The sequence below is a fragment of the Fistularia commersonii genome, chromosome 3, assembly GCF_037954325.1.
Source record: "Fistularia commersonii isolate RoL2024-O1a breed Wild chromosome 3, RoL_Fcom_v1.0, whole genome shotgun sequence".
In the NCBI taxonomy this organism is placed as follows: Eukaryota; Metazoa; Chordata; class Actinopteri; order Syngnathiformes; family Fistulariidae; genus Fistularia; species Fistularia commersonii.
In genome coordinates, this window is record NC_141286.1 from 23798971 (window position 1) to 23823896 (window position 24926).

The 24926-nt window shown below is 47.5% G+C and overlaps 2 protein-coding genes across 5 annotated transcripts; both read left to right on the forward strand.

Annotated features, from left to right (window-relative positions):
• Positions 1–1266: 1266 nt before the first annotated feature.
• On the forward strand, positions 1267–19059 carry LOC147235929 (uncharacterized). 4 transcript variants are annotated; one of them, XR_015105950.1, is made up of 12 exons: positions 1267–1410; positions 3725–4102; positions 7172–7291; positions 11263–11319; positions 13434–13580; positions 13670–13837; positions 14008–14136; positions 14460–14805; positions 14896–15598; positions 15906–15938; positions 16222–17541; positions 18037–19059. XR_015105950.1 is itself a non-coding variant. In XM_086144303.1 (10 exons), the coding sequence occupies exons 1-10, from the start codon at positions 1293–1295 to the stop codon at positions 16255–16257; spliced, it is 2202 nt and encodes a 733-aa protein (XP_086000429.1). In that variant the 5' UTR covers positions 1267–1292; the 3' UTR covers positions 16258–16394. The 4 variants fall into 4 exon arrangements, 3 of the variants coding, with proteins under 3 accessions (XP_086000429.1, XP_086000431.1, XP_086000430.1); XM_086144303.1 differs by lacking the exons at positions 15906–15938; positions 18037–19059 and having other exon boundaries at positions 16222–16394; XM_086144305.1 differs by lacking the exons at positions 14008–14136; positions 15906–15938; positions 18037–19059 and having other exon boundaries at positions 16222–16394.
• On the forward strand, positions 18909–24577 carry LOC147235930 (immunoglobulin-like domain-containing receptor 1). The gene is made up of 9 exons (XM_086144308.1): positions 18909–19125; positions 19973–20143; positions 20875–21024; positions 21963–22082; positions 22170–22316; positions 22427–22552; positions 22640–22827; positions 23207–23785; positions 23895–24577. The coding sequence occupies exons 1-9, from the start codon at positions 19080–19082 to the stop codon at positions 23931–23933; spliced, it is 1566 nt and encodes a 521-aa protein (XP_086000434.1). The 5' UTR covers positions 18909–19079; the 3' UTR covers positions 23934–24577.
• The last annotated feature ends 349 nt before the right edge of the window (positions 24578–24926 follow it).

Below are 24926 nucleotides of genomic sequence, written 5' to 3' on the forward strand. Positions count from 1 at the left end.
CGATGTCAAGGCTGTGAGACAGAATGTTTGGGGTTGAAGAAGACTCTGTCATCCATTGTACAGGTGGTGCTTTCCCACTGTTTAGAGCAAAATGCGTTTTTTTTTGACCCCGGCGTCTGGTGGGGCGTTTGTTTGGGCTCCGTCGAGCGGTCGCCGGCTCCAAATCAAGATCATTTTCACACGTGTTGTTTTCATGGTCAGAAGATTACAAGACCGGACAATTTTGGCCTCTCCAGCTGGCTTAGGACCTGAATGCTGTTTCTGAATTCAATATCCTTATTATGTCACCAAGTTGTTAAAGTGCCAAAAAATTCAAATATTTAAATCTCAATTTTCATTTTGTCCATTTTACGTGATACCTAGTTAGCCCGTGCATAAAAATTAAATATGTATATATTTTTTATTTATTTTTTATAAAAACTTGTTAGTGTTTCTTTTTTTCTCCATGTGTGCATGTTTTGCTGACTGTCTAAAAAGACATTTAACCAATGCATCATGATTTATGTAATTTTATTTAAGATTGTCTCACCATTCAGCTTTTTATTGTTATTACATTTAAATTTTAAACCATGATAATAAGTTCTTGACAAATAAACATCAACGCCTCCAGAGGAATTTACAGTCAAATGTACTTGACCTCACAAGTGTTGGGGCTTGAAATGCCAGTCAGAACTTGGAAACGCAGAAAGTAAAAGAGGAAAATGGACTCATGCTGTAGGACTGTTAAAAAATCATGAGAATTTAATAATTCATAAAATCCTTTGCTTTACTTCCAACATCTTGACACTGAAGTCTTAGATTAAAATTGAGAAATGAGGCCTTTCAGTCACCGGATATGGAATCACATGCACTTCAAAATAAATAGTGACCCCAGATTTAAGATAACCGTTAAAAACAATTTCAATTATTGAAATAATTGAAAATAAGCATTGTATGTTTTAATTACCTGCCTTTTTTAGTGCGACACAACATCAGATCACAGCTTTGAAATGGAACACGATTTTTGTTTTTATGTTTTAGCTCATGACTGAGCCACGGATAAACCATAGACACGCTAATGATTTTATAAAGGTAAATTTCGGTCGAATCACTGTTAGTCATTGAGAAAATTAGATGAATAAAATTAAACATAATAAAACGAACCGTGCTTTTATTTGTGAAAGAATATACCGGAAGTAGTAAGGCTTTCTTCGGGAAGCTTGACGCTGCTCCCGCCGCCTGGAGCGTAGCGGTCCCGTTATTTGCCATTCAACGGGATCCTCGCAAAGGACCAACAAGTCACTCCAAAAGGGATGAAACGAAAGAGAAAAGAGGGACTCTTCGTCAGACTATCCGTCATGAATATCTCCCGCAGGGTCTGGGGGAGGTTTTGGACGCCGAGGTGGTGGATTTTGGCCGTTTTTCTTGCAGGTAAGAAACGGGAAAAGAAGATGGAATCCACTTTGAGCTCCGGCAGGTTGTTACTTGGGAGACTTTGCTAACTTTTAGCCAAAACTCTCCCACTGGAGGAAAAAAAAACCCTCAAAACTTACAGTACTTTTGTTTTATTTCGTATTTTAAGTTGAATTCGGGTGAAGTAACTTTAAAGTTTTCTTCACGACGTAAAAAACCATTAATTTTGCGACTACTAGCAAGTGTCAGTGTTTCCTCCCGGAGGAGCTCCAGAACCGCCCGAAGCTACTTTTCAGGATTTTTCTCTTTTTAACTTTAACTCTTTTTCCCTTTTTCCCAAGTCGTCGTTTCTGCCCGTGTTTTTCATACTATTGGCAACTTTTACACAATTATTATGTTTGACGAAAACATATACGGCACATAACCCAGACCGGGTTCAAAGAACAAACGGAAATTAAATCATTTTGCCTTTCCGTGCTTTGAAAAGGCAAATTGTGAACAAAAAAAAAGGTTTTGTTAAAGTATAAGAGAAAAAGGGAGTTTATATTGATCCCCCGAAGAACTATTTCCATCACAGCAATTGCCAAATAACAATTTTTTACTTTGAAATAAAAAGATTTAGTTTAACGGACTCCTCACCAAGTAAGCAAGTAAAAATCCAAGGCGCCCTTGAACGCAGCATGCCCAGTTATTATTTAAATCTGTTTATTGTTTGTGCAGTAAAAGGTCAAAATACCTTGTTGGCAGGGAAACATCACTGTGTGTATTGAAATCAAAGCACTTTTTAAAACATCCATGTGTTGCTGGACCATAAAAAAAGAAGTCCCATTCACTTTGTTATTCCAGATATAATGTATTTAAATAACGTGAGTGTGAAGTTGTACTGAATGTGTGTATTACGGTTGAACACACTGCAAAGTGTGTCTGCCCTGCACGATGCCGGTAACTGGCACAAAAAGTCATGAGGGACTGATATACTGATCTGACAGAAAAAAAATGTAATCGTCAGCAAAGTTAGGAAAGTGCCGCTGAGTGTTGGATGAGTCAAAACATTTCTTCAGCCATTTACGGCAAGAAAAAAAAACTGGGAGAAGGTCATTTGAGGTTAAACATAATTTCATAAAGTGACAAGGCATCAGCATCGCTAGATTGTAACACAGTAGTTCTGTTTGTAGTTTCATGGTGTTCTTTTCAAATATACCACACCCACCTCCGAGATTCCTGGGCACGGCCTCTCTTGCAATATTACAACGGTCGCTAACTCCCCGCCATCACCCTCCTCCAACTTTCATCTTTGCCCGAGGAGGTGGATCCAGCAAAAACATAATAAAGCCTAGGTTCCCCCCACGAGGGAAACCGAACCCTACCGGCCCCACCGGTCGAAAGATATGCAGCGTTCGGTTTGCTTTGCGGAAATGCGGCTGCACAGTGATGGTGATAAGAGTTAAGATAATTCTGTGTGAATCAAAGTTATATCATTACCTATGAAATGCACAGGTCGGGAAAGGCATTAGAGTTCGATAGCGCTTCAATTTGTCGTTATTATATTTCTTTTTCTTCAATTAAAAGCTTTAGAAATACCGAAGGACACCTGGTGACTGATCCATTGCTGGTGGTGTTTTTGCAGAGCCGGATCTGTGGTCACCAGCTGAGGGAGTTCTTTCAGGTTCTCTCAGAACAAGAGAAAGAAAGAACCTCCCAGGACCTTTCTGGATTCCTGTCTTACACTGGGTTCGCTGGTTCAATCCAGTGTCACCTCCCACTGAGAAACACTCAACAACAGTAGCATACACAGATGTTTCTGTGTATGTGTGTGTGTCAGCACAGCAGTGAGCGCTGCTGTACACACACACATACGAAGTAAACTGGAGGGTTTGACCACCAGGTCATCATGTGACTCGGAGTCTCACACTTCAAACGTGTAATCGGCAGCCCGAACGCGAGCAGATCCTATGGTTTAACGCGACCGTGTTCTGTTTTCTCTAAATCCTACCCGTCTGCACCGCGTTCCTGCTGTCATCCAGTCGTTTTCCGACAGGTTCGCACCGGAGCAGGTGTATATTTACAGCCCAGAGTGTGACTCAATGCGCATTGCCGTCTGAGGTTGCAGCAACCAAATCCCCTTCCAAACACACCGACGGTTATTACCGTGATCCCTTCTGGGCGCTAGTGTTTACATCCAGGCCAGCGCTGCTTTGCTTTGTCCCCATCGTCACTCCTTCACCTCTACCGACACTCCATGTTTTTTTTTCATTTGTTTTTTGACCTTTCCTTCGGTAGCACCTCACCACTGATGCTGATTATCTGCATGTGTGTGTGTGTGTGTCCGCAGCTACCTTCCCCGGCCGCTGTTCGGGCGTCCACATATTCGGGAGGGACGAGAAGAAGTACAGCGTGCTTTTCCAGTCGGTGGTGCTGCCCTGTCAGTACACCAGCGTGTCGACGCAGACGCCCATCGTGCAGTGGGTCTACAAGTCGTACTGCCGCGATCACACAAGGGACTCATTCAGCATCGCCAGCAGCCTGAGTGGAGTCGTTGGGGGCGGCGGGCTGACGGCGGCCAACGGGGGAGGGTACGACACCGGGATGACGCCGAGCTACCTCGACTGCTCCGACAGCAGCCGCACAGTCCGGACCGTGGCCTCCATGTCAGGGGCCTCCTTCACGCTCTCAGAGTACTACAAAAACAGAGACATCTCTATCATCAACAGTAAGGAACTGGCGACTCTTTTCTCTTTCTTTCTTATTCTTTTCAAATAAAACAGCTCCTGCTGCTCTTTCCCGCTGTCGTCAGAAGACGAGTCCGGCCTCACCGGCTGCAGATGGTGCAAATGGTAAGCCATCTCAAATGTGAGGGTCAGCAGGAAAATGAGTTGCACCTGGGATAACGTCGGAGACGGGATGGGTTCTTTCAAAGTACGAGGCTGAATACTTTTTTATCATTTTAGCACATTGATACCTTGACCTGCAAGTTGAATTTGATTTGATAATTGGTTCCAAAACCTGAGCTACGATTCAAAGGAATCAAATTTCCTCCCTAGAATGAATCGAAACAATTCCAGCCCCCCGATTATGTTACCTCCTAAATAATAAAAATGTAATTTTTAAAAAATAATCATACACAATAAAAGAGAATGAGAATAAGAACAACTTTATTTATCCCGAAGAAAATTGCTGTGCCAGAGTTACAAGAAAAACATAACAATAATAAATTGTAGAAAATTGTATAAACTGTAAAAAAAAAAGGAGAATAAGAAATACAAATAAACTATAAAGTGTCATAAGTAACAAGTGAAGACTATAAAGTGTCTTAAGGTCTATAGTACCAAGTGAAAGATAAGGAGTGCACAAGGGTATGAAAAAATATTGCACATGTAGCTTCTATGAAATGAAATTTGCACAGTTATGAACATTTAATTTAATTTAATTTTAATTTTAATTCCTCTTTCCTCAGCCGCAGGGAATCTTCAAATCTTTGTAGTTAACAGTTAAGACAATCTATATTTCATTGTATTTCTTATTCTTCCTCCTGTCTACTATTATCTATTACTGTTATGTTTTTACTTGAAACTCTGGCACAACAATTTCCTTCGGGGTAAATAAAGTTGTTCTCGTCTCCCATCTCATCTCATATATACAGATAAATTATTACAATTTACAGTAAGTGGGTGGGATTTTTTTTTAAGGTTTAAGATTTTAAGATTCCCTGCAGCTCAGGGGAGAGGAATTAGAAAGTCTAATAGCCTCAGGTAGGAAAGACCTCCTGTTGCGTTCAGTGGAGCTCCTCGGTGGTATCAGTCCACGGCTGAAAGAGCTCTGAACACTGTCCATGATGCTGAGGATCTTCCTCAGAGAAATGTGGAGAAATCACGTGGTTTGATTAGATATATTTACCTTGAAGATTGGATGAAGAGGCTGGCAGCGGTGCAGGAGGTTGGGGGAGTTTGTCATTTTATGCTCTGTGGTGACGTGCAGTGATGGGAGGCAGTAGAGGACGTGCCTCATTTGCCAATCTTGGAAAGAAAAAATGTAAAATGAAAAAAAGAATGAAATTGTTATACTATAAATGCATTTTTCATTTAACTTCACCAGTTTTAGATTCAAAGTTTTTACTCAAAATCGCTGGATTTTCACATTTACTGTTGAAATACTGAGGCGAGACATGCGGTGAGGCCGCGGACTGTTGAGCCTCAACCTAGAATGCGCAATGACACCGTGCTCTGTACTAACACTGTATCGCTGTCTCTCTGTATGTTGCTATTTAAATTTTTCAACACTTGCTATATGAACTACATTTCCAATCTATGGTGTTTTTTGGCTACAACTGCATGTGTGTTACGAGTTTCTTGTGCTGTGAAGAGCTACTAAGTGAGGCACACAGTTCTCCTGCCTCATGGTAGGCGGGCCTCACCAGCCATGAACCTCACCGCACGTCACTGATGCTCTCGCACTTAACTTACTTGCTCCACACTTAATGCTACAACGTGTGGCTAAATGTAACTTGCGTGCGATGCTAAATTTTGTCGCTGAACTAAATTAAGCCATGAAGTGAATGCCACTTCTCCTTTTTAAAGGACCAAGCGGCGGGGATACACCCTCTGTTTGTAAACACCACTTCACAAAAAATCTCGCTTGATAAGATTTGGGCTCTTATCACAAAACAAAAAAATCCACTGAGCGACGGCTAGCGTCTGGGAAAACGCCTAAGATGATGCGCTTGACAGTCAAGGTTTCACCGTATGAACTTGTGATTGTTTTTATCAATTGAAATCTTTCGCAAAATACTTATCTTGATTAATCAGTTGCTTACAGATATCAGGAAAAAGCGGAAACATGTAATTTAACGTTTCTTCCTTCTCGAGGTTAGTTAGATTTAATAATTTAATAAACATATAAAAGATGAAGCTGGATGTGATGCATGTTGTCAATCACACAGAAGCAGCGACCCTTGATTTAAGCTCACACATACATACTGATGTATGTGTGAGTTTTCCGACCTGAATTCCTTTCCATTCCCACACTTACACTCAGCTTTGAAGGGAATGAGATATGTGTGTGTGTGTGTGTGTGTGTTTTCGAAGACATGTTTGCCGCACTCAGATTTATGGAGCGCTGGCTGAAGAGTCGGCCCTGTCCTCCTTTTCCAGGAACACAGACAAAAGAAATAGTTCTTCACGGCGCCCTCTCATTCATCCTGACCTCTCCTCTCTCCCGATGTGCTTCAGTGTCCGGCTCTTATTTATGTTTTCCTTTTGAGTCTCAACCACCCATGCTATATCTCCTCTTAGTTGTTATTTCATATTTCACATCTCCCTCTCGTGGTGTTGTGATTTGACGCCCGGACACTAAAGTATCTTCCCAGCGTGCCCTGGGAAGTCTGGCGCTCCGTAAATCACGCTGGCGACGCAGACCATCCCGCATTGCAAGCCGCAAACGGGGGAAGAGCCTGGTCGCGGTGGCGCAGGCTCGCCATCGCGTCTCTCCGCCCCCATCCTTGGCAAACAGGAAAAGGAAATGAATTATACAACCCATTTCCTGCCTGCTGTTTTAATTCGTCTGACTACCTCACAGTGGATTTGGCGGCCTGGCATTGTCTCGTGCTTTTGGGTTGTGAAGTTAAGCTACATTTGAGTGATGATCTGCAGGACTGTCTGAAAACCTCATTTCTTTGATAACTTGACAGCCCACCAGGAAGGACAGAAGAAAGTTATTTTATATTGATGACCGCTTTATATTCTTTTATGTACTTTTAATGCCTCTTGTTTCTAATCCCCCGCAGACGCAGACCTGCGCATCGGAGAGGTCCAGTGGGGAGACAGCGGCGTTTACACCTGCAAAGTGGTTATCGCCGATGATCTGGAGGGTCAGAACGAGGTGTCGGTGGAGCTGCTGGTTCTGGGTGAGCCGCCACGTTCTCCTGTGCAACAGCTTGAAGACAAATTCAAAGAGTTATGACATGTAATAGTGGGTGGCAGCAAAAAAATTGTGTGTCCCAAGGTGCATTCGACCAATACTCCAGATTTGGCGTGGACCAATGCAGATTTGCAGGTCGTTGTTGAACTTCTCTCTGAGCTTTCACAAATGTAAACTGTTTTTCGGGCGTTATCTCAGGAACTATTTTCTCAGGAAATTCCACCACGTTCTTACGTTCCTCTCAACCTGTTAAAGTGCGAAAACAATTCAGACCTGATTTACCTTCAAGTCGCCGTTACACAACGCCGCATTCATAATGTGACCTATTCACGACGGTCGGAACAATGCAGCCTCATTAATGGGCTGATTTATAACAACGGGTAAAACTCCTTGGGCTGTCTGGTCTAATCTGTCGTCATAGCAACTGCGCACCCTCGCTATGTATGTTGTTACTGTATTCACAGGGGTTTGAAACGCCGCTACTGGAGTGCAAATACCCGAGCACGCCAAGTGTTTAGCATTCTGATGTGCTGTTTTAAGACCGTGTGTGTAAGAGAGTGTGAGTCGTTTATTTTATCCGACAGTGGCGCTGAGAGGCTGTGACGCGCCGAGGTGCACGTACGCGTACGCGTAAAAACTCACACAGGTTTCAACGCACCAAACTCACAAACAGAGGCTTTGTCAAATTTCCAAAGGCTTTGAAACACAGATGTTTGCTTGGCTGTGTGAGTGGGTCTCCGCTCACGAAAGACACAAATATTCTGCAGGTAAATCGAGGATGCCTGGCGTGTTTGGCGGCGGTTCCGTAACCTGCGATAAGAGGCTGAAAACATGGCGTCACGCAGCCCGTCGTCCGTCGCCCGGACTCTGTATAGAGCCACTTGTGTTTCCATAACAACAGGAGGGGGCTGCTGAGTGGTTCAGGGCTCTTTTGTGGTTTGGGAAGATGACCTCACAGATAGGAAGACGTGGACGGTTTAATGGTGCGGAGGAGAAGCGGTGGAGCGACACAGCAAGAGACATCACCTGACTTTCAGTTTCATGATTGCATTATTTTTTTTTTCATTCCTGTTGAAATCTTCTGTCGTGGCAACTGGACTTGAATTTCTTTTCACCCATCGGCCAAGAGGCTGAACAGTGCCGTTCATGTTTTGTCCGTCTGGGAAGGGGCTCCTTCATCCAATACTTACTCGCACGTCAAGCAAAATTCTTCATGTTTAATGCAAAGTATGTTTCTGTTACCAAAGGTCGGGGTCAAAGTGACCTTTAAAATAGAAATGTAATCAATCCCAAAAGTGGGCGCTTTTGGACACTTCCTGCTGTCAGCGAGTACCGTTGTAGTAACATAGCCACGTTCGAACCGAAAAGGTCTGAGGAATGTCCAGCTTCAATATCGTTCTGGGGACTTTTTAGTTTATCTTTCCCTCAGGCGGTGAGGGACCAGGGTAGGGACCAGTGTGACGCAAGCATCTGCGACACACACCTGAAACACTACGCTCAAAAACAAACTGCCGCACAGAAGAGGAAGAAGACATGGAGACTGAAGCTGACATAGCATTTATGTTCTATGTGGCGGGAATAATAACAATGGATTATCAGACGGCTGGAGGTGTTTTTGTCTTCTCTGCACTGCGGGCAGTGAAGGGTGTGGAGAACCTTGCTGTTTGCTAACTCTGCTTATTTTGGCCGAAATGTTGACGTTTCTCTGCAGAACCTGGAGATTCATCTGTGGCATAGCAGGCCAGAGGAGCTGGAACCACTTGGTTTTTTTTACTGCTCCTGACAATTGTTGCCAGATAACAATAGTTTCAAAAAATTGCGCTCTATAAGAGGTGTCCGGTTGTGGACGTGGCTTGTGAGTTTTACCAAGCACATATTTCTCATCACTTCCTAATGAAACAAAAAAAGAGCTACAGCGTCCTTGGACGTCCATAGTCCCTGGTTCCTCTGCTGTCCAAATGCATGAAGAAACAGTTCTAGGAACTGCAGGAAATTCCTACAGTGTGAAAGGGGCTGATAATTCTGTAGTCTGCGTCAGGTAGCTTGGTCTGGAGCAGCGGTCACAGCACATAACCTCACAATGGTGACTCCAGTCATCTAACAAGACAAACTCCTGCAGCACCTCATGGGTCTTTGGGTCTTCAGAGCAGATAGAAGGTACTTCACGGTCATCCTGCTCATACTTGAACGTACGCCTGGCAACGCCGGCATGTACGTGACAGAAAGTGGTTTTGAATCACCAGCTTTCTGGACAAACACAGGAATTGCTGGAATGTTACAAATCATTTGTGTTTCGCCGCCCGAGCAGAAGGGAGTGAGAAAAACAAAGTAGCAGATGCCGAGTGGAGAGGTTTGGCGTTCACGTATGAGTGCAACTCACTGTAAATCTCAGCAGCCGGGCCTCTGTCTGAGTTCATGCTAGGATTCTGCTGCGTCCCAAAGCGCTGAGCAGCTTTCTTTGTCTTTCAAATCCTGCAGAGGCTGCGTTTAGCCTCACAGAAAGACTCTGAGAAAGGTATGTGGTCCGTGAGCCCGGGGCCAAGACTGCCCGGTCTGCGCTTCGCTTCCCCAACCCTCGTCTCTGGCGGCTCGACTCTTCCGCACCAATATCGGCTGTCAAAGCGCAGCACCCGCCGACGTCGCTCTTTCCAGCCTCTTCACCTGTCCTTGGCTTTCGGCGTGATCACACGCAGCGTGACGCTGCTTTCCCTCAGTAACAGTGAAAATAACTTAGGTGGGCTCTGGTTCAACATGTCAGCGAGGATACCGACACTTTTAACACCAGCTTTAATTCCAACTGGAGTAAAAAATGTTAACACATTCGCATAAATTATACTGTTAAATGAATGTATGCTAATTTTACTGCCAAATCAGAGCACAAACAGTTCTGCACGGTGTTTGGTTCGCAGAAGTATCGTATCCAACCCGGAGTCTCGTTGGTATTTAAACGACACAACCTCCAGGTTTGACAAACTACTCTGGCATCTGGAGGGCAGAAGTTGAATCTCGACCGTTGGGCGTCCAAACCACGAATGACGGTGCGTTTTTTGTGTTTTTGTAAACGATATCCATGGAAGTATGGTAATCGTGGCGATGGGTATTTGGATAGGGAGTTCACACCTGATCCTCTGGTTGTTTGGAGGTCCCTTCACTGATCTGCCCGACGGGTTAATATCACCCGGCATTTTTGAGACGGCTCGAAGCATCTGCCGTAATTGGAGACGTTTGATAACAAACCCTTTCTCTTGGCCTGTCGGAGCAAATAAACACAGGTCCGACTGAATTCCATCATGTTTCCAGGCCGCCAGAAGTCAACATATAAGAGATAACATCAATTATAAAATCCAAAATGCGCTGAAAGCTACTCACGAGCCGCAGTCAAAAACAGGCAGCCGAGCTGGCGATGCAAAATGGCGAACAGTGAGTGTTCTGCTTGACGTCACTGCCAGGTGACCATGAAAGCGCCTCCAAGACGTAATTCTGCTGTGTGAAAAACCCGCAAAAAATAATGTGGTATCTGACAAGTCCGGGTTCCGTTGTAGATTCATCTTTTAAATGATATTTAATCCCTGCACTTAAACACAGCGTTGAACAGTTATGTGCCATCTTTGTAGTCCATGGGAGGACTACAAAATTAGAATGGACATTGACACCTCCAGGTTGAGCCCTAGCTTTCTTGCTAGCTCGATCATGCTGGTAGCATCCATTCAGAAGGCGGGAAGCCATTCAGAGGAGCAGAGTGATGCCCGTACGCTGATGTTGCCCACCTCCTCTCTCTCCTCTTATTATATCTCCTCCTTCTCTGTGTCTCTATTGTCCACGCTGTTTTGTTTTTGTTTCTTTTTCCTCTTCATGCATGCGGCTACAGCGTTAACGCTCTGTGCAAATACGTGACTCCCCGGTGAAACCAGCCTCACTCCCTCTGCTCTGCTCGTCACCTGTGCTCTGTCTCTGCAGGTTTCTCAGGTGCGCCTGAAGATCTCCTGCCAGGCTTTGATTTGAAGATTATGCCAGGTAGGGGCATCTTGTGTCCTCTCACCTCACCTGGTTCCCCTCTCGCTAACACTAACCCGCCCTCCTGCTGCCGTTGATCCGCTTCGGCGGCTGTAGAATAGTAAAAGCGGGATTTCCTTCTTGCTGCACTAGTCCCAATCTCTACTTCTTAACATCTGTTTGTATAGCGTGTTGTCACGGTAACCGCTTCTCACGCTTTCCAACACACGCAGCTAGCAGGCCGTGCAGAGCCGCGGACAAACTCAAACCGGGTTCTCACGCTCTCGCTCCAGATTGAGCTATTATGATAATTAAAGTTATTTGCGGTCGTGATGAGCTCGCCATCCCACATCATTTGGGCCCGACTCAGGAAAGCACAGTTATCAGCGGATAGAGTGAGTATATGAAAGACCGTGCACGTATACAAACAACAGTAATAGAAACTCCTACCCCATCTGGGTAATGATAGATGAGTGAGGAGGGGAGCGTGGAATATCTCAGAAAAAACTCTGCTTATCTCTGAGGTCCGTGTTTTCGTGCGTGCTGCAATCGGCGCGCGAGCGGGAAAGTTGGTGTTTGTAAAGGAGATCACATTACAAGCTGATTTGTTGTAAGCGCCGAATCTTCGGTATCTCACTGTGCAGCGGGACTTGCACTTTTCCTTCCTGTAGCAGTGCCGCGTGCGTATGTGTGTGTGTGTGCTGGTGTGTGTGTGTCCTTGGTTTTATATTGTTGAATACTTCCTTGTCTGCCTCCTCCTTCCCCTTCCTCTGCTTAGACTCCAGGGGGGAGATATATAAAGTTTATCAGCCGTCCTCAACGTGTCCCTCCTGTCTGCACCCTTGGACGATGCGGTGCTCAGTACTGCCACTGCTCGCCCAGACTTTGTTTTTCTTTTCTCTTTCCAATTAGAGGAAAAAGAAGTTTTTTTTTTCCCATGACGTGCATGTCAAACATTTGTCGCGTGCGGATCTCGGTTCCGGACGTTTTGCAGCAATTCACATATTCAGTCCAACCTGCTTTTTTGTAGCACTTTCCATGTTATCTGTTTTCGCATTATTTTCATCCATCCATTTATTATCTACTCAGCTTATCCTGCACCATCCTTGCTTTCACTGGCCGAGGGTCGCCAGTCGATGGCAGGGCCACATAAAACCGTCCGCCCTCTCGTTCACGTGTCTGGGTGATTTAGGGTCTCGGGTGAACCTCCTGCATGTTTTTGGATTCTGGACTGTTCTTCCAAGGTGGAGAAGCCCCTCCTGTTGTAGTCCTACCTGAGACCTTCTTGCTGTGAAGCAGGAACGCTAACCGCTATGCTACCATGCCAACCGTGCCAGCGTTTTTGTTTTCAAAAAATATTCCGTCTGTATCGTCATCCAGTTTGTTGAAGGTCACACGCTTTTTTTTTTTTAATACTAATAATCCTATTGAGCACACGTTGATGTGTGTGTGTTTCTTTTTTACAAATGTTGACATTTAATAATTGACGGTGTAACTGAAGTCAGGTGATGAACTGGAGAACAACACGATGGTGAATCAAGATTATAACGGACTCAGGTGTCAAGTCCTTGAAGAGCTCTCTGAGGCTTTTTGGTAGAAAGTATTTCCTGCCACATGAGATTGGCTCCACCTTAGCCGTAGTTCCATAATGCTTATAATAATTGAAAATATAGCCTCAGACCTTAAGAGATCTGGCTTTGTTATATTCAGGTCGCAGAAGTTTTTATTCAAGACAGAACCTCCACTTGAATTAACCGCTGTTTTATGGAGAGGAAAAACACAAAATGTGCGTGTGTGTCTCCTTCACCAGACTTCACACTGAGATTAGATTTTATTTTAACATTTTTTGCATTTCCTGTTGAAAATGTAAATGTCAGCAGTCAGGTGATTTTACGAAACACTTGTGTCAGCTTCGGATGCTGCTCGCATCACGCAGCGGATCTTCTGACTCGGACGAACAAACTCATAGTCTTAAATCCATTTCCTCCAGTGGAATTTTTTAATCTTATAATATTATATTCATGCCGTGCACCCATAAATCACGGCAGCAACTTCTTCAACTGCAGTTGTGCTGCAGTTGAGATCCAGTTGTTGGTACTAATGGGTCCCGCCACGTGTGGTCGGTGTGCTTCCAGAGTGGGTGTTCGTGGCGGCCGTGGCGCTGGGCAGCGTGTTATTCCTGCTGTTGTTCGGGGTGTGTTGGTGTCAGTGCTGCCCGCATTCCTGCTGCTGCTACGTGAGCTGCTGGTGCTGCCCAGACACTTGCTGCTGCCCCAGGCACCGTAAGTCAGCACGCACACACACACACACACACACGTCATTTTACTCAAAAGCTGATGTGATGGTCAAGCCTCCCCCTGTGATGCTTCAGTGTACGAGGCGGGTAAGGGCATAAAGACGGGCACCTCCACCCCTCAGACGGCTGCGTTCCCGCCGTACTTCGTCTCCGGTGTCCCAACCATGGTCCCCATCGCTCCGCCGTCCCTGGTCGACAAGGTGTCTACCGTTCCACCTTCAGATGGAAGCCAGCTCACAGCAGGTATAGTTTCACCGCTCCAAATATCATGTAGATTCTGTTTAAAATTTTTAAAAATACTGGAGAACATCCTGCGACACACGAGCACGACGCGTTAAAACCGTGTTTATAAACTAAACTAAACTGAACAGCAGAAGTTCCCCAACACTGATGGGTCCAGTGTTTATCTCCAGTGCCCTTCCACGCTCTAGGGCACCCGTACCGCGTGCCCACGCCTCAGGATCAGGATTCCCTCAGGGTCCTGCAGTACGTTGAGAACCAGCTGGCTCGCTTCAACCCTGCCAGGTCCACCAGCCACCACTGTAAGACTCTAAGCCCATCTCCAGGCCCGGCGTCATCTTCTGTAGCACGCTGATGTAATCCTTCGGCTTCGGCATGCCTTCCCACCTTCAAATCTTCAGCATCTCCTCGGTCTCTGGACTGTTTACAGTAGCAGATTTGCATGGCTGCTCACCTGAATCTGTTATCAACCCTTTCCAGCGGTTCATGTGATCATCGTCATCCTGGAGCTGATTTTCACCTCTTGCAGTTTCTCCCATTAGTTGCTTCTCTCTGTTTCTTGCATCCATTCTGTGAAGAGCTTTTTTCAAACCAAAATTCATTCATTCATTTTGCTCTATTTCAGCATGCAGCCTGTCCGAGCTGAGTTCTCTTCACGATGGAGAAACCGGCTTCCGTCAGACGTTCCGCAACGTCCAGAAGAAGGCCCTCCCGGCCATCCCCGACCATGACCCGCAGCCGGAGCCCAAGCGCTACGGCGAGGACCGCAGCCCGGAGCCGGCCAGCTACCGCGACGATCCTCCATCGCCCCAGCGTCACCGCGAAGACCCGGCGCCGGAGTCCCGCCGCTGCCAGGACGACCCCTGCCCGCCGCGCCGTCACAGTGACGATCCTCCACCGCCCTCGCAGTCGCACCGGCTCATCCGTAAACATCGCCCGCAGCAATTGAAGGAGGAGGAGAACTCCAACAGGTAGATGTCCTCCCGGCTGCAGACGCCGGCTGTTTCCTCCAGGCCTCCCTCGCGTTCTGCTCTTCATTAGCATCGACTCGTATCTTGCAGGTGGAACCCGCGTTCCGAACACCTCCAGAGGAAGTCGTACGGTCACACACGCACCGGCTCGCTGGACGAGCTGGAGGAGTTCGCCGCCTCCTACAGGCAACGTCCACGCCGAGGGGCGGAGAAACGGGAAGAGGACGACTATGAGATGGAGCCCCTGGATTTCGGCCGGTACGCCTCCGACCGCCGAGGCCCGTCTCAGCGTTACAACGGGCAGGGTGAGGCCGGGGACGCCAGCGACGGCGATTATTATCCCAAGCGAAACAAGAAAAGCGGACGCAACATCAGCCCGCTGTCATCCCCCAAGAAGAGGAGGGGCACCTGGGACGACGAGCGCCCGGTACCGCCTCCCCCCAGGCTCAGCCCGCCGTCGTCTTCCTCTCAAGAGAAGGACTACGACGCCACGTTCCTCGACGACCTCCTGGAGCGTAAGGCCAAGCTGCGGGGTACGGGCCAGGGCAAGAGGGGGGAGGAGGATTCGGACACGCCCTCGAAGGGCAGCTCCAAAAAGAGCAGCGGGGAATCCAGCCGGCGCTGCTCCCCCAGCGGGCGTCCCGACGCGGACTCGCTGCCGCCGTACTCGGACTCGGAGCGGAGCAGGACCGACAGGTCGTCCGGGCGGCCGTCTGGCATCCGCAACCCTCATCCCCACGGCCATCTTCACCCCGGACACAGAGAGGACTCCAGAGAAAAATCCAAGAAGGTGGTGAGTAACTTGACTCTTTGTGTGGTGTGTCACTTTTTCATCTGTTACTAAAACACACACTGAACTATGGAGTCGCTGCTTGGAGAGATGTATTGACGCCTTCCAGGTAAGTGACGGAACTGATGAAAGAAAGATCCACATGATTTCAGACGAGCTTCTAGTTCCAGGTACTGGAAGATACTTGGGGTATCGATGGAGCGCATACTCGTACTTTCGAGGTCACCTTGTTGTCTTTGGGGTTCTTCTGCCCCACTCTTTCTCAGCCAATCAGGTCTGAGTCCTGCTCTTGTTGTTGTGCCCTCGACAGGTCAGGTTCAGATGCTACCAGAATGAAAACTAGGTAGAGAATCTATTTGAATCCAACCTCCACCCTTCCGTAACAATATAACTGCCCCCCCTTCAACCCGGGCCAAAACCGAATTCAACACAAAAAAAAAAAAATCACCACCCTCTGCGTCTGACGGAAGCCTGAATTTATTTACGCCGTGTTTTCTCGCCCGGAGAGGTTGAATGGACGTTTTTCCCGATGTTCCAATAATCCCCGCGTGTCTAATCTCACTGCTAACGACAGAACGCTCTGACATGACACTTGTGATGACCTTTGCTCTTCCCGTCGCCGGCAGGGCACGCTCCTCAGCCGGGACTCCCTCGTCGTCTGACCGGCGCCTCCTTCCTCCCCATCCCTCCCTCGCCCCGAACCCGGAGAGACCCTCGAAACCCGACGGCGCGAAGGACGGCGGGAACTTGGTTTGCCCGCGGCTGAAACACAATCGGATCGGCTCGTAGGGGCGACGCCGCCACCCGGTGACCTCATCACTGCCGTCACCCGCTGCCACGCTCCTGGACCGGGACAACGTTGAGCTGACGGACCTTGCCTTAGAGACGCCTGGACCGCGGAGAAACTACGGCGACCCCCTCCGTCACAATGAGGGCATTCAGTGCCGTCGGATCGGACGTCAATAAGCGGCGGCCGGAGTCGCCATCAGCACGGGACGCCGTCGCTGAAAACATTCAGTTTGCAACACTAAACACTGTGGACTAACGCTGTATACTGAACCTACACTAACTGGATTACGCCTACTGAAGCTCTTCCTAAGACTATTTAACACACACACACACACACACATACACCAACTTACATCAAGTCAGTGAAACTAAAATGCAGTGTATGCAAAAACCTTTAAAAAGCTTTCTTTTGTCCCAAAGCGGTGAGCGCTCACACCGCTTCCCCCGGACAACAGGGAGTGTTCTGTTGAATTTTCAGCCGTTTTCTTTTATTTTCCTTTAACAGCCTCCGGCTCCTTTGACCAGATTTATCGCAAATATCATGTTAGCGCAAGGCAGTGTGTGTTTGCGCCTTTCGTCAACCCCATAAGGCGGTGAGATGGTGATGTTTTGTACAGTTTTTTTGGAAATAAAGATCATTCGATGCTGATTTCTCAAAGGGGCTAAATGCCAACTTTCATTTATCGATACTATCAGACTGCCACCGGCCTCTCTGAGGATTTAGTTTGTGAGCTCTTATCCATTTTATGTGTGAACAGCGATGTTTGCGGTTGTAGTTTGCAGATAATGGTGTTTGTCCGAGCACTGTGTGCGTCAGATAACCCACCCCCGATTTGATGACTTTTAATTGAGCTTTGTATTTCTCTTATCGGCGCTGAGTCAACAGTGTTATATTCTGAGCTGTCTTTCGTCCACTCTTTGTTTGTTTATCTGTGTGTGTGTGTGTGTGTGTGTGTGTGAGAGAGCGTGGGGGGGGGTTTACTCTACTTTTCTGTAAAGGAGACAATGCCTAGTTGAATGTGACTCACATCTTTGTCCATTGTTTCAAACCACAGGCGGCCTGTCTTCGCCACACAGCTGGCTCACGCCGGCCCGGCCTTCCTGCTCGCTCGGGCCGCGTGGAGTCGCCCTTGATTCCTCGTGCACGCCGACATCAGGTGACAGGAGCAAATGCGCACAGCGGACACAAGAAAATTCTGTTTTGCTGCAGCTTTAATTTTTTTAGCTGTCGGTTTGTTCATTTCGGGATTCAAGAATTGCAATTCCGACCGAATGGCATTCTTTGGCTAAGTCTTGTAAAGTACTCTCCATAGGGGGGTGCTATAACAGCTGCACGGTTTTTGCACTTCTACACACGCTTGTGTTCTCAGATTGGAAAGGTGAAATGCTGCCACCCCGCGGTGGCTTTGCGTATTGCACCCTTAATATAGGTTTAGCAGATAATTCACTTTTAGCATGGATACATGTTTATGGTGATACTTTCACCCTCTCTCACAAGGCAGCTGGATTTGGATTATTTTGGTTGAGCAAAACGTGTACTCATCTAGTTTCACTGTGTGTGTGTGTGTGTGTGTGTGTGTGTGTGTGTGTGTGTGTGTGTGTGTGTGTGTGTGTGTGTGTGTGTGTGTGTGTGTGTGTGTGTGTGTAAACAGGGATGGATCAAGACAGCCACCACCCACGGACTAGTCGAGCACAGATGAGTGAATCCCTGCCCAGGAATGACGTTATGATGTCCCTGCTCACACAGTTTTCGTGAGAAAACACACACACAGCCCACAACAACAAAAACCCCCACACAAAGATCCTGTGTTGAATTGTGCAAATCATTTCCGCTGATGGCACAGATGAGTCAGGATGCAGGACACTCCTGGGCGCTAATGATTTATTTCCCTCTAACTGTGGAGTGACTGTACTTCAAAAAGGTCAGAGCAGGGATTTTAAATGACCAGAAAAATAATGATGATAACTGATTGATTGATTATTCAATATTTTCTTCTTTACACAGTTGAATGTGCTGACAACAAAATCACACAAAACTCCAAATTAAAGAGGAAAAACACACTACAGGCTGATCCAACTGGGATGTAATGTCTTCTAAACGAGTCAAAATGAATTAGTGTTGCTTCCTAAGTGGACAGTTTGATTTCAGACGTGTGATTGACTCGGAGATACATTGTGTTGTTTAAGTGTTTCCTTTATTTTTTTGAGTAGTATATATAGTTATAGACACACATTACAAGAGATAGAAATAAATATACATACAGAATGTGATGAATACACATAAATGTATGTGCTATGTGTGTGTGTGTGTTTGCTATTGTTTACATGACTAGAGTTTATCTTAACCCTCATTTAGATTTGAACTAACCGAGCGAAACCGGGGTTGCGTTCACGTACAGGTTGCGTTACAACCGGGGGTTGCGGTTCCGGTTACCTGGTGACGTCACGGCGCGGTGACGGGTGAGATGCGCTCACCTGTTTCGGGGCGGAGCTCGGAGACGACCGCAGACGCAAAACACACACCAGGAGATGAGCCGTGCGTGAATCCGAATCCCACTTCCTTCTTGACTGTGGAGTTTAATTTTTTTTTTTTTTCCCGATATCACATTTTACGAGGAGTTGTTTTTATTTATTTGCTTTATTTCGATCGTCCTCCCGGTTTCCTTCGGCCGGGGGTCTGCAGCGTCCGGACGCCATGGCGGGTTTCCGTGCCGCCATCCTCCTGGCGTCTCTACTCCAAGGTACTTTCACTCTCTTCTCCCCGCGTCTCCCGGCGTTTGAAAAACCCCATGTCGGCAACTTTTCAAAAACAAACAAAAAAAAACAACCTATGTGCGTCGTGGGGTTTTCTCAGTGGGGTTCCTCAGGAGGTCTCCTCAAGAGGGTTCCTCTATATCCTCTATATTTACTGCGCTGATGCCCCAGATCAGGTTAGGCAGAAAGTTAGGCTATGCAGTGTGTGTGTGTGTGTGTACGTTTGTGTACGTCTTTGTCAAAAAAAAAAAAAAAAACCTCACTAACCCAAGCTTACTGTTCTGTATATTTCCTGTGCATTTTGTATTTGCAAGTGTATTTGCAGTCCCTATGTCCTCTATTGTAAGTTGCTTTGGATAAAAGCGTCTGCCAAATGCAATGTAATGTAATGTAATATCCCTAAATCAGACCCAGCAGCCATTCTTTATACATCTACAGCTGTTTCTGTTGGGATTTTGATTGTGATGGGTGTTTGAGGAGATCCTGCCCAGGGCCTCCAGCAGCCGCCCACCCCGACCCACCTCCATATCTCCTGGGTGGTGTTGGGGGTTGCTGGTTTCACTCCGCCTTGCGGGTGTTTGCCGTGTAGTTTCACCGAAGCCCGGGTCCCTTCCTGTGTCTTTGTCTGCGACGCAGGTTTTTCCGGTTCTGCCGCTTTGACCTCAACACACAGGCCTGAATGAAACGCTCACGGTCGCATTCTTGCCATTCTCCATTTTGGTTCCTTCATCTGAAATTGCATTTTTTTTTTTTTGGCTTGCATCTGTTTCTCCAAACACGCAGACAGTGTCACCTCATTGCTAATCGTCCTGTTTGCGTCCCCCCCCCTCCCAGTGTGCGTTTGTATCCAGGTAGTCGTGCCCCAGCAGGAGCGCAGCACGACCTTGTTCGCCTCGGTGATCCTCCGCTGCGACTATTCCACCTCCGCCAACCCCTCAGATGTCCTGCTCACCTGGAGGTTCAAGTCCTTCTGCAAGGACCCCGTGCTGGAGTACTACTCCACAGGTCAGGAAGCCCACCGGACACCCTCTTCACGAGCTGAGATATGCTTTTGAATTTTCCGCTCGCTTAGGTCTGACAAAAAGCGGCCATCAAGGAAGCTATTTGGAGGCAAAACACCTTAAAAAAGAGTTTATCAGAAAACACGAGTGGAAAGTCACCATTTAAACAGACAAATAATCAATAAATACCTTCAATTAGAGGGGATTGGCTGGGAATCAGCAGCGGGTGAGCCTCAATGGGGTAAATGGTCCACAAAGACACAGAGGAATCGAGAAGATGTGACAGAATTTAAAAAACAATGCAAAACCGGAAGATATTTCGTAACAATAACAGTAAAGGGCAGTAGATTTGAACCTTTATTTGGGCAAAAACGAATACCAGAGATTTTGAATAGGTGAAAAAAAGAAATCAGGACAGTTATTTTATATTTTTTACCTCTTCATGTCCTGTGTCGCCTTCTCAGGTCATTTAGCGCTTTTTAAAATGTAAATCTGTGAGCGATTTCACACTCCAGGTGTCTCAGATCCTCAGAATCTCCTTTCGGGTGCATCCAACCTTATGCTTGCACCTGCACGCCATTGTTGTCCAATCTGGGCTGTGTTTTACCGAGAGCTGGATTTTGGTATCTGGTTTTTAGCCGTGAAAGCTTGCCTTCGTGAAAGACGCTTCACAGGAAAGATTTTCCGTGTATCAGGCCTTTTTCGTTGTTCTCATGAGAGTTTTGCGCTGTCCAGCGTACCAGTCGGCGTTGCAGCTGGGCCAGGACCCGGCCAACGACTGCCCGGATCGCCAGCGGACCGTTCGTACCGTCGTCCAGAGGAGAGGGTCCAACGAGCCAATCCTGGGGCCCGAATACCGCGAGCGTAGGATCACCATCCAAAACAGTAAGTGAAGGACCCACATTGTCTGGCCTAACGCACATGTGTGTGAGTGTGTGTGTCTGTATTTGTGTGCGTGTGTGTGAGAAAAGGCTAAATGGATGTTTCACTTGAAAGCCTAGCAAGTTGCAACACCCACTAGCTTAGCTCCAGCAACATCAGTGGCCGAGGCCCACTGCAAAATTGGGATTAGGAGCTAGATTTAAGGCCTACTGTCGAATTGGGATTAAAGGTTAGTCTTAATATGTGTGTGTGAATGTTTTTGGCATGTGTCTATGAGAAAAGGCTAAATAGATGTTTCAGTTAAAGCCTAGCAAGTTGCAGCCCCCACTATCTTAGATCAGACAATATAATTGGTTGAGGACTGTAGGGAAGTTGGGATGTGGGAAGTGTTTGACTTAATCTCTCCTTTTTAAGTATGTGTGTTTGAGAGAGAGAGAGAGAAAAAACAGTATACAGATGTTTTACTTGAGAGCCTAGCAAGTTGTGGCGCCCAAAAGGTAGAGGCCAACTGCAAAACTGGGATGAGCAGTTAAACTTAATCTGTCTTTATTCAATAGAAAGTGTGTGTGTGTGTGTGTGTGTGTGTGTGTGTGTGTGTGTGTGTGCGTGCGTGCGTGCGTGCGTGCAAGCAAGCGAGCGAGCGAGCGAGAAACAGCCAAAGAAGCATTGTACTCTTAAAGCATAGCAAGATATAGTGCCAGCTGTCATAGATGCAGAACACCATTGGTCGAGGCCAACAGCGAAATTGGGATTAAGGGTTAGTCTTAATGTGTGTGTGTGTGTGTGTGTGTGTGATAAAAGGCTAAATAGACATTTCACGAGAAAACCTAGCTAGTTGCAGCCCCTGTGAGCTTAGATAGAACAAACCAGTTGTCAAGGCCTCACACGAAATTTAGACTTAATTTGGTTTTTTTTTCGTGTGTGTGTGTGTGTGTGTGCAGAGGCAGACCTGGTGATCAACGAGGTGATGTGGTGGGACAACGGCGTGTATTTCTGTGCCGTCGACGCTGCCGGAGACACGTCCGGAGACTCGGACAAAGAAGTCAAACTCATCGTGTACCGTAAGAAACGCCGGCTCCCCTTTGTCGTCCAATGAAATCGCTTCATTTCGGCCATCCTGACTCCAACCGGCGCGTCTCCTCTCTCAGACTGGTTAACGGTGCTCCTCATCATCCTGGGCGCTCTGCTCCTCATCATCCTCCTGGGCGTGTGCTGCTGCCAGTGCTGCCCCCAGAGGTGCTGCTGCTACGTCCGCTGCCCCTGCTGCCCGCAGCAGTGCTGCTGTCCTGAGAAAGGTACCCCCAAAAAATAACCACCGGTGAACACACGCGCAGTTGATGAAGTCGTGCGCTTTGGGAAGTTCTCCGCGACGGTGAAGCCACATTCTTTCTCTCCGTCTTCTCAGCGATCATGCAGCATCGGATGATGAAGGAGGCTCAGAGGGCCATGGTGCCCTGGATGGGAGGCCAGCCGGTGTACGCTCCGATGACACACGTCTCCTCGTCCCAGATGAACCCGCTGCTGTACTCAGGTATCAGCACGCGTGCGCACACACACACACACACACACACACACACACACTCTCACATCGCATGACAACCTGGGCATGTCCCTGCAGGATCTGCGTCTGGGAAGAGCATCCCCCTGAAGCCCATGCCGCTCCCGCCTCCACAGTCCTCATCCTACAGCATGCCCGCGCCCAGCGTCCATCCCCATGGTAACCACACGCCCGCCAGCACCAACCAGATGCTTGACTACCTGGAGAGCCAGGTGAGGGGGATGGAGATGGCCACCCCTCTCATGCCGGTATGTGTTCCTCTCCGCCACATCTATGAGGAGAGATGTTTGAAACATCCCGGAGAAGGATGAATGTTTGAAAATTGTCCATAGGTGTGAATGAGAGGGTGAATGTTTGGATGGCTCTTCATGTGAGGCTGTGATTGGCAGCTCAGTCCAGGCAAAACTCTTGAAACTCTGGCACAACAATTTCCTTCGGGATTAATAAAGTTGTTCTCAAAAGCCCGCCTCTCACTCAGCAGGAGCTCTGATTGGCTGTTGCCCCACTGCAACCCTGTGAGCGGGATAAATGGATGAATGAATGGCGAGGGAAAAAAATGTCTCTGCTGGAGCCGTCCAACCAGATATCAGATATTCACCTTTTTTTTTTTTTTTCCCTCCCCTCAAGGCGCAGCCCCATCCCCCGCCCCACATGCACCAGGTCCCACCTCCGGTCCAGCACGTGCCCGTGTCCGTCCCGTTCTCTCCGGGACCCCCCAGCATGATCTCCGCCCTCGACGACGGCCCGATGGAGCGCCGCGTGATCACGCTCCCTCCCATACGAGAGCAGGGTAGAACGGCACCGCCGCCGCCCCAGACTCGCCCCCCGAGCTCCAGCGAGAGCAGCCGCAGTGGCTTTGGGCGCCGCGATGAGCGGGTTGGCGCGGCGGGGAGGCGTTACCCCTCCCCTCCCCGCTCCCGAGGCATCCCCAGGAGCTACAGCGAAGAGTCCATGGACGGGAGGGGGCGCAGCGCCGCACGGGGGGGCATGTACCATCCCCGCTCCCGATCCAGGGATGATCTCTTCGACAGCCGCTCCAGGGGAAACTACTCCCCCCCGGCGTCTCGACGCTCCAGAGGCTCCTGGAGCTCGGACGACGAAGACAGCTATCAGAGGGAGGCGGGTCGGCGAGGGGACAAACCTCCCAGCTACACGGAGTACGAGCCAGGACATAAACCCGGAGGGCGGAGGAACCAGCACTACTCCGTAAGACAATCACTCCTTTAGGTGCAACAGCAGCGACACACACACACGAACACACACATACCAAAGTTTCTGCACCTCAAGTGTCTCTAAGGTAGTCTGTCTCTCTCAGGACAAGAGCTCTCGCAGCGGCACCAGCATTGTCATCTGAGACAGAGAGAGGCCACGCAACCTCTGGAGAACCCATTATTACTGTCTCCTTTTGAAATGGAACAAGGAAACAGCTAATTTGGATCTGAAGGAGTCCCCAGGTCCGCATCCGGCAAGATGTGGCTGTGACGTGCAGTATCCTGTAAATACTTTTTAATTTTCCTCCGAAACCAGCGAGCACTGAAGGTGAACTCATGACTGAGAGGGGGAACAGCGCCCTCTGCTGGTTCAAGTTTGAAACAATCCTGGGAACTGCTTGGACAGAAACTCTTATTTTATAATTTGAAGGAAAATTTCTCCACTTCTCTTTTCACGCTTTATTTTCTTTCCATAAAACCCCTTCTTTTATATCTGATAAAGCCTTGATGTCGGAAACAAACTGCCAGACAACTGCCACACAAGGATCTCTGATGAACTAAATTAAGAGTTTTTATAATTCCCCAAACACATTTTAAGTTGAAATTTACTTAACCCCTAGATTTAGGCACATTATAGATTTTAAAATCTCCTAGATGTACTGGATTAATGATAGCACCTTTTAATTGTATTTTGAAGTGTTCCCTGTAAGTCCGTGTTCCCTATAAGTATTCAGAGGGTGTTAAATACTGTGTGTAAATAAAGCAATGTTGACATTGGTGTAATCGAGTGTCGAAACCGGTATCGTCAGCTTCTCTCACACCAACCAACTCCATGTTCTCTTTAGTTCCAGCCATATTTCTCTCTGGTCTTTCATTTGGGCCTCGGCATCCTTCTACCTCGATCCTCACCGTTCCTCCTCCATCCATGTCCAAATCATTTAAGTTGGACTTTATATGAAGAGCATCCAACATGCGCTGTCCCCACCGGTGGACTTGTTTCCGATCCTCTCCTTGTTTCTCGATCCCAACAAAATCTCCCACATCTTCATCTCTGCTGCAGTGTGGACAAAGGAGAGGAATCGTTTGCACAAAACACTGATTTTTTTAAGCCTCTTCATGAGAAACAAGGGATTATT